Source organism: Antrostomus carolinensis, unplaced genomic scaffold (genome assembly GCF_000700745.2).
Source record: "Antrostomus carolinensis isolate BGI_N321 unplaced genomic scaffold, ASM70074v2 scaffold48098, whole genome shotgun sequence".
Taxonomy (NCBI): domain Eukaryota; kingdom Metazoa; phylum Chordata; class Aves; order Caprimulgiformes; family Caprimulgidae; genus Antrostomus; species Antrostomus carolinensis.
Window position 1 is genome coordinate 16,219 of NW_010331805.1, and position 9,320 is coordinate 25,538.

General features: G+C 38.4%; 1 protein-coding gene across 1 annotated transcript; it reads right to left on the bottom strand.

Annotated features, from left to right (window-relative positions):
- Positions 1–2,413: 2,413 nt before the first annotated feature.
- LAMP2 (lysosome associated membrane protein 2) lies at positions 2,414–8,606 on the bottom strand. Its single transcript, XM_010173300.1, has 9 exons — positions 8,487–8,606; positions 7,751–7,964; positions 7,056–7,217; positions 6,103–6,320; positions 5,467–5,586; positions 5,110–5,188; positions 4,074–4,241; positions 2,524–2,818; positions 2,414–2,493 (listed from the first exon to the last, which is right to left on the bottom strand). Exons 1-8 carry the CDS (start codon positions 8,529–8,531, stop codon positions 2,679–2,681), a joined length of 1,146 nt encoding a protein of 381 aa, XP_010171602.1. The 5' UTR covers positions 8,532–8,606; the 3' UTR covers positions 2,414–2,493; positions 2,524–2,678.
- Between the last annotated feature and the right edge of the window lie 714 nt (positions 8,607–9,320).

The following is a 9,320-nucleotide window of genomic DNA, read 5'->3' on the forward strand; positions in this document are numbered from 1 at the left end:
TTCCTAGAAGGCTGCCTCATATTTTCCCACTTTTGCTGAATGCAAAGACTGATTTCACTTTCCAGGATGACTGCAAGAAGGAACTGAACTGTTTATAGCTGTACACCAATTTAAGATGGCTAGTAAAATCAGTCATAAAAACATCTTGTCTGGATGGAGGTATGATTGATAGTTAAATTTACAAGCAAATTTCTAATGATGAACCAGATGTACAGTGTCTCAATTAGCTCCCAAGCTGTCCTCTGCTAGTGGATTGTACCCAAGCACGCTTCAGAATGCGCTGCAGAACAAAGCATGAAGACACAGACAACAGAAGACTCTCTGAGGAGCACCTTCACCAGCTATATAACAGAATCTCAGATCTTGACTGACTGAAGTTGGCCTCAGTTTATTTTCTTTTAAAAAGACAGTACAAGATGTCTCTTTTCAAATCAGTTAAAAAAGGTGAACAAGTTACCTTCAGAAATAGAACAATCTTTATTATTTAAAGCACATGTTGAACAGGTTGACAGTTCCCTACAGAGCAATACATACAGGAAAACTAGTGGTTTTATAACAACAGGCAGTCAGGTGAAACTTATTGAACCAGTTACCTGCACATAGGTCTAGGAATACTTTAATCTCTGAGCCAATATACTTGCAAGTGAAGATCAAGTCAGAGGTTTTTGCAAAGATACTTCTAGTATTGTTGAATTCTGTGAGCAGTTTGCACTGATCTTCTATATTGTCACTTGGAAACCATGCACAGTTCAAAAATTTTCATGGTCAAATGAATACAGCGTGGTAACTACTCCTGAACAGAAATGCACGTGTTAACTGGTGCCACTGAACATTAGTCACAAAAACGCTAGAAAATCTATACAAACTTCTGCATTTCAGGATATATTAATATGAAAGTAATTAGATCCACTTTTTTAATTAAAATGGAAAGTCTTGAAGCCTGTTTCAGGATTAAACATATAGTAGTTCCCCACTTTCATTAATATGAGTTTCAGTAACTGATGCAGAATGTAAGCTGTAGTATTATCCACCCACACTTGCTTCCTTGGCTAGTGTCAAGAGTAAACTGGGTTTAGAAAAAAAAAAACAAACAACAAACTGAAAGAAGTGTATTTTATGATTTGTATACAAACATGCCACAGACATCTCTACAACCCTAGAAAACACTAATAAAACATTAAACCAGCTTTGATTCAGGCTAAACTCATTCTAAAGGGGGAGACATTATGTTCATTAAATAACTAGTTTAGGAAGCTCATGTTATGACATATGCAAAAAAGCCACACTTACCTAGAAGTCTAAAAGACTTTTTTTCCCCCCCATGCAGTAAAACCTGTGTATTACAGCACAAGGAGGCAAGAGAAAAGCTGTGCAGCAAGGGTTAGTCTCTACATAGCTGCAGTTTAGTAACAGTCCAGTTGCGCTGCATTTTTGAAGCTAGTTATCCTTTCCACACAGCAAGGAAAAAACGGGTGTTGTGGGTCCATCTCATCCTGGTTTGGCTTTTGTTTTCTTAACACTAAGAAATGCTACACAGCAATCAAACACAAAGTACATTAAACATTCAGAATGCCAATGGCAGGCAGTTACGATGTGAATTTTGATTGGCAGAGAACCATTCAAGATGAAGATTTAAAGACAGCTCAAGCTGCAACAACAGATACTGGCTCACTAAATGAAAGCATCTTTAAACAATGGTCATTCAAAGCAACAAGACAGACCAGTTCTGTGCAGAGTATGATATAAAGTTAAGTGCACTTTAAAGTTCTGGAATATTTAGAAAGGTTATTCCCTTTAAACTGATGCCAGCAAAGAAGTTTGAACTAATTTAGCAGAACTCTGCCTCATTTGAGTACTTTAGATGAATACCAAGGTATAGTAAGTGGTGAAGAATTCAGTGCCTAACTCTTTTGTTTTTTGTTTTTTGGGTTTTTTTTTTAAAGCATTTCTAAACAGCACTGAGGTCTTCCTTTATATCCACCATTTGGCAAGGACAGGTTACCCATTTTGTTGGTACAGCCAGGGTATAGGAATGATTCCTGAAACTACACTAAGGCAGGAGTAAACTACTCAAATTCTGTCAAAGCTAAGTAAGCTACTGCTGCCACTTCAAAAGATGACTTAATCACCAGCCTGAAGTTCAACTCCATGAAAAACAAAGTTGTTACTGGGCATCATACAATCCTTGTTAAATACTATACAAGTCCACAGAGGGACTAATGCTGCCAGCTTAGCCCACAATTAGGACAACAACTACGGAACGCAGAGGAGAGAAGCAAGTACAAATTCCGTGCTACTCTAGGAGTTGCCAATGAATATCAGTTTAGAACGTGTTCTTCTTTCAGGCTACCATTTGCAAAAATTAGAAATCAATCCTAAACACTTTAGAGTTTTTGCAAGATAAAATCATTAGCCTAGAAATCCATCCAATATTTGACATCTTCAAAACAGCTACGAAACTCACGTCGTCTTCTTAGAGCAGGAAAACTAAAACTGGAGTCTTAGAGCAGGAAAACTAAAAACGTAGTTCTGCTTCATCTGAGATGAAGATTCTCTTTGTTTCTCAACTCCAATTAGCTGTGGCTAGTAATTACTCTTAAGTTTTGGGTCTTTTTTGGACTTCAGAACTTGCACTTGCTTTGTTTAGAGTGAAATCAGAACAGGAATCACATTCAGATTCACAAAGTTTGATATCCAGCATAGCTTTTTCTTCTGCCAATTATGTAAGCAATCACTATAATAGCAATCAAGGCAGCAAGTGCAGCACCAACTACAATTGGGACTAGAATGCCGTCATCATCCAGCGAACACTCCTGGGCTGTAGATAAAAAAAGAGGTTGCCACAAGGAATAAATAAAGACAGAATACTTGCCAAGTGTGGTATAAAAATCTGTTCTCCTTAATATGAGAAGTGTTCAAAACCAAAGTATTATTACATCTTTAAACTAAAAGAGAAAGAACTGCAGAGGTCTCATGGGTACATTAGCATATATTAAGCATTATAATAACTTGGAACATTTAATAAACTATAGTAAGCTAACAGGAATCTAATAGAAGTGCCCTGGTGTACGAGTTTTCACGTGCCCAAGATCCGTACTAGACGAGGGAGTAGCCATTCTTTTATTTTTAAGACAAAACCAGGCTTATCTATTTCATTCTTAAGGCAAGTCCTGTGCTTTTGCTCATTAAAAATAAAGTGACCTAGATGTGGTCTCAAGAACCTATCCAGAATGGAGACATGTCACAGAGATGAAGTAACTGTAATAGGAGAAGGAAGGTAGCTGCAACTTGAACTACAGGGTGAAACAGGACCCTAACTCTTTAGAACGTTTACCCTGCATACATCTGGGGAGTTCACTTACCGCTGCCCAGAAGTTAAAAAATCTGCACCCAATCTATTTGTCTACAGATTAGTCTAGCCTAGGAAGACTGTGCTGCAAGTGTTATCATTAAGTACAAAGACCATAACATACTAAAGATTGAGAAACAGATCCTTTGAGCTGTTCCAGTTTTCCCCAGACAAGACCAGGGTAACGCAGCAAACTTATTTTGGAATCTTTCTTTAGCTCTGGACACCCAGGACTGTTTCTGAAAGAAGTTCTGGCTGTTCATTCCCCCCTCCCAACACTCCTATTCCTTAGACTGACAGGTAAAAAGAAATGAAACACCTAACAGTTACCAGAGTCCACTTCTGCTAAAGTGTTGCCTGTTTTCTTATATATTCAAGCTACAAAAAGCTGTAGGGCAAGATGATGTCAGGTAACTTCTCACCTACTCTGCATGCCAATGCTTAAGTCCCTCTTCAGTGTCTCTAGCTCCTTCAAGCTTTATGAAGGAGAACCAACATACTTAGCAGACATTTTTTAAATGAGAACAAAGCTTTCCTTGAAACTGAATGTCAGTCTCAGAACTACTCTCCATTCCCTATGTTAAAAAGACAAAACCAACCCAAATCCCAGAAGAACAATGGAACAAAAACTTCAAAAATAAAGTCCTTGTGCTGAATGCTGGTGCTTTTTAGCAAGTAAGCATTTTACAAGCATTGCAAGAAATAACAGAAAAAGAACTCTTACCTGTAGAGAACTTATTAGCCTTCACAAGGAATGGTTGAATCCATAGATTAAAAGTACGTATTTGAAGATCTTCATTAACCTCAAGAGTTTGCTCTTTTCGGCACAAATAAGAACTCCCAAGGAAGGTATCCCATTTGCTGAAATTGTTGTTATCTGCATTTGAAATGACTAAACCAAGTGGAAGGGGGAGAAAAAAAAAAAAAAGGAAATTTGCATGCCCACTTTAAATGCAAGAGAGTTGCTAATACAGTCATAAGACTAAGGAGCTGAATCTAGAGGGGCCAACTTCTCAACACTGACTACTCTGAAAAACAAGGTAGTCTGAAGTGCAATTGATCTGCTTAACCAAATGAAGTCATGAGTAAACTTCAGGCAATGAAGTTACTACAGTACTTGCAGTAACCTATTCTCTATATAGACATAGCATTAGGCTTTCCTTGTACTTCCACTCATCCCAACACCGCAGAGTTGCAGGCATCTTAGCTTTAGTGCCCTTTTAAGTGCAATAGCTGTGACAAGCAACTTTAAAAAAAAAAAAAAAATCAAAAAACCAAACAACCCATACTTTTGATTTGGAAAAAGGTAGGCTTTAGTTTTTGAAGGACTGGTCTCTTTTCCCAGTGAGTTAAGTAGAAGCTATTGGAAGATACAGCAGCATCTTCAATCAAAGACAACAACAGCTGGTTTATGAAAATCAGAAAAGCTTCAGAGTTGGTACAACTGTATTTTGCACCTCAAAAGATTATGTTATTGCAAGCAAGTTATAAAGAAGCCCTCTAAATTTATAAGTGTTTATCACAAAGCAAGAGACCCCATCAGCAGACATTTCAGCAAAAGAAAATGACACTGCACTGCTGTTTCAAGTAACTCTTACAGCCATTTCTGCTTATTACTTTTGTTCAAACCAACTTAAGGATTTGAAGTAGGAAATAACAGTAAGCATGAACAGCATTGGAAAAAAAAGTCAGAAGTATCTGATAAACACAGACATTGAATAAAAGCTTAGGCTTGCTTTAAGGCAGATATTATTTCTTACCAGAACCATTCAGGCGGTTGAGCAGTGTAACATTCACCTCTTTCAGATAAAATTTTTGCATGCTTGCACTTACATTTTTCTGTTTAAAGAAGCAAGAACCAACTGTCAGTGTCCAATTCTGCATTTTTAACTTTAAGAACACATACTCTAGAAAGGCTAACACATATAGCACTGTCTTACATTTTCTACAGCTTTAACCCAATTCTCCATTTGTCTTGAGGCAGTCAGCTAGCCAGTTCTACTTCCCATATGGGAACAGCCTACCACAGCCAAGTGACAGAAGGATTTTACTATGAGTGATCACCACGCAATACTTTTAAACTGGAAACTTAATTTAAGATACAAGAAGTTACTTACAACAACAAATGTGAAACTAATGAAGGTGCTATTTCCATCATTCAACTTCAGAGTAGCTGTTGTGTTACCACAGGCACCATCTGCACTAGTTGTCTTTGGATTGAGGTTGATCAGAAGAGGCTGAAACACAGACATACCACATCAAAGACATTCAGCTGCCATTAGGAATACATTGTTTCATGACAGAAGAGCTTGTCATGGAGACCACAGCAGGAAGATTGAGCCCAGCTACTATCAAACCAAGGCTACTTGAGTTAAGTTTACCTGCTGGTAATACTGAAGCAAACAGACTGCCCAGTGAAGACTTACTTTGTTGACCTAATACAACAGGGTTAGCTTTGGCTCCCTCTGTGGGGAAAGACATTATCTGCAGGGACCAACAGCCTTCAAAGCTAAGAAAGTTCCAGGCTTTTAATGATGATAGAGGTACTGCCAGGAACGAGTTACACTGAATCCACGTAAGGTTTTGAAGCTAGATATTATGCTACAAAACTATTCTGATGCCAGAGAGGTGCTATGTACGATACTCAAGAGTTCTGGACAGCCAGCAGTGTAAAAAGCAAATACTCTGCACTGACATTTCATAACAAATAACTACAGCAACCTTTCTACTCTTCTAAAATAAAAGAGAAGCACCTTCTCTTGGGAAACATTCAGCTGCAGCCCCACATTAGCCAGAAGACAAGTTCTATTTCCAATTTTAAGAGAATAGTTGCCGGTGACTGGGTTTTCCACAGGTTTGGGAGCAGTGGTTGGAGCAGGCGATAAAGTGGTGGTAGATGCAGTGGTTATATTGGCACTCGTCGGCGGAACAGTAGGTGCAGAAGTAGGTGTATCAGCACGACATCTAGACTCTGAAAATAAATTTTGATCATCATTTCAGCGCTGAAATTTTATTAAAGTCTTCCGACTCAGAGGTCAGTTCAATACAGATATCAATTTCTGTCTCAAAATCTAAGCTTATTGGGAGTCTGCTAATCATCAAGTCAAAAGTCTCAAACTCAGCACTACTGCATGGTATTCCAAACAATTTACAGCTACCATTTATTCTCAGAAATTCTATAACGCCTACAGTGTTAAATCTATGCAGCATATGCAGTACTACTGTGGCATATGCAGCTACTTTGCTGTAGACAAAGTAAGCAACCCTACTCAGCTCTATGTACCAGGATGATGTACTCATCTTTTGAGTAGTTGAATGTGAGATGAGACAACAGGCTCTGGACTGTTTAACTGAAAAAGCAGAGCCTACCACTGAAAATGGAAAGCAGTTAGTTAAAAACCTTGAAGCTCAAATGATCTAATCAGCAACAGTAGTTCTGAAGTACTTACTTTTAATACCCCAGTTACTGGAATACACACTTTCAGACTATCACCTTGGCATGGGAACAATCTGCATTACTATGTACTACTAAATCTGTTTTATTAATCTATTTTTCCAGGAACAAGGAAAGATACACTAAAGGATATTTACATTAATATTATTCAACACAGCACATCTTAGATGGATTTTTTTTTTAATTATGGGACTTTGCTCCCTAGACTAAGGTGCAATACAAAAAAGCTCATTCACAAACTGAAGTGCTCACCTTTTTTACTGATTGTGCCATTCTGAACAAAAGCCTGCACAGTAACATTCCAGAAAATCTGTGTTACATTTTCTGCTTCAAAGAAGTCAGTATTATGACATACAAAGATGTTATTCAGTTCAACTGGACCCATAGTATCCTTTACAACAACAGTAATTGGTCCTACAAATAAGCACAAATATTTTAATGCTTTATGAGCGACAAGAACATTTACAGGTAGTGTTATGTTTTATATAATTCCATAAAACAGAGAGTAAGAGAATTAACTAACAATCCTAATATCTCTTGAATGTTTTACCTGTGTGTCCTGACCTAAAGTGCTAAGTAACACAGAGAAGTAATCAAGTTTCCAGAACTAGACAAGCTGTTAGACAGGTTAGCCCTTTTACTTAAGCTTACACTAAAGTGAATCTTCCATATGCCTGTTGTCTACTAGCAGCACCTCACTGACCAAGGCTGTTCAAACAGTTAACCTTCCCCTTCCATTCACTTAAAAGAATTACACTTTCAGCGAAGCTAACTAGTCTGTATTCTTATTCAGTAGGCAGGTATGATGAAAAACAGCCAGGCACAGAAGTCATTAGATACATCATTAGCCCTTCTAACTTTGAAAAAGCCGACCAAGGACAGGTACATGGGATCTGACACTTGGGGCCGAGACTGTTCTGCGAGTAGGATTCTGCACTGAACATTACCTTTTCTCTTAGCATCAGGAAATACAACAGTATCATTGGTGTTGTAGGTAAATGTGATGAAGTCTCCCTGGTAAGTTTCATTGGTTTTTGTAAAGTTAATGCTCCAAGAGTGACCTTCTCCAAACTGTACTGCCAGAAGCGCAGCTTGTGTGTCATTGCCACAGACGCTGCCATTGTGTGTCACATTGGACAGCGAGTTCAAGGTTGCATTTCTCTAGAAGAAAAACACATTTTAAACGTTTTCACAGACAGTTCTTCCCCATGCCAACATTACAAACCCCATGGAGTTAGATGGAACCTTGCAAAAGATTAGCGAGATTGTTTTAGGTTATTTTACAAAATTATGAAAAATGCTCCCTGACATCTGACTTCGACAGGAGCCATATCAGATTAAAGTACAAAAGTAAAAGGCTAACTTGGCTGTAAATCTTGACCGTGCTGAGCTGCAATTTACATTTACTATTTGGACTAAGAACATTACGACACTGGTACACAAAATCCTCCAGGTTTGACTAGTATGCTATTTAATTAAGGGCAACAGGGCACTTTCAGTTATTTGTATTATTAATTGAGAACTTATGCTTTGTTTTAAACTGAATATTTATGAATACTCTTAACAACTGACTTAATAAAAACAAAGAAGTAAAAAAACAAACACCGCAGGTAAAAGAGTGTACTTAAACTTTTACCCAGGACAAAACACAGTTCTCGACAAAAGTTACCTCCAAATACTTACATAATCACTACTGTTTGTTTCATATTTTATCAAGAATCTCATCATCCATTTTGCATACAGGCACGTAGCGTTAGAGGCATCCTTTACATCTACTTCCACTGCATAGGACTGGAAAAAACCTACAGGATATGATTATTAGCTATTAAGACATTGCTTTTACTTCATTTTCTAGAACCACTTAAGAGGACAGCTCATTACAAAGTAGTAAGTTAGTTCAGGACGGGATTCAGCTTGGCAGACACTGAAAGAGTGGCTAGATTTCTAAAAAGTATTACAACTAGGAAGCACACCATGAAGTTACAAACTCACAGAATGGTTTGGGTTGGAAGGGATCTTAAAGCTCATCCAGTCCCACCCCCCCTGCCAGCAGCAGGGACACCTTCCACTAGACCAGGTTGATCAAAGCATCATCCAAACAGGCCTTGAACACTTCCAGGGAGCTAGATACCAAAGATTATCAAAGCTAGGTAACAAATGAATGTTCCACAGCCTATTCACCTGCCAAAGACTAATAATCTAAATGGGGACTGGCTTTCTAGTGACAAAGTGAGTAAACTGAAGTGCACAAACACAGCACTTAAACAACACACTGTGCAGACCAGGGTCTCCCTGCTATCTGATGCATTTCACTAGCGCTATGACTGACACAAACCTCCAAGAGGTGAGACAGGTCTGTCCCCCTTCACTTGTGCACCTCCACAACTTCAGCCTCAAAACACAAGGATGTTAAATCCTCTTTACGTTTTTAGGGAACTTTTTACAGCTGTTGGATCTCTAACCCGGTGAACTGCCCCAGGGCCAGTTTTGCTGTGCACTGACCGTTGACCTCCCCCC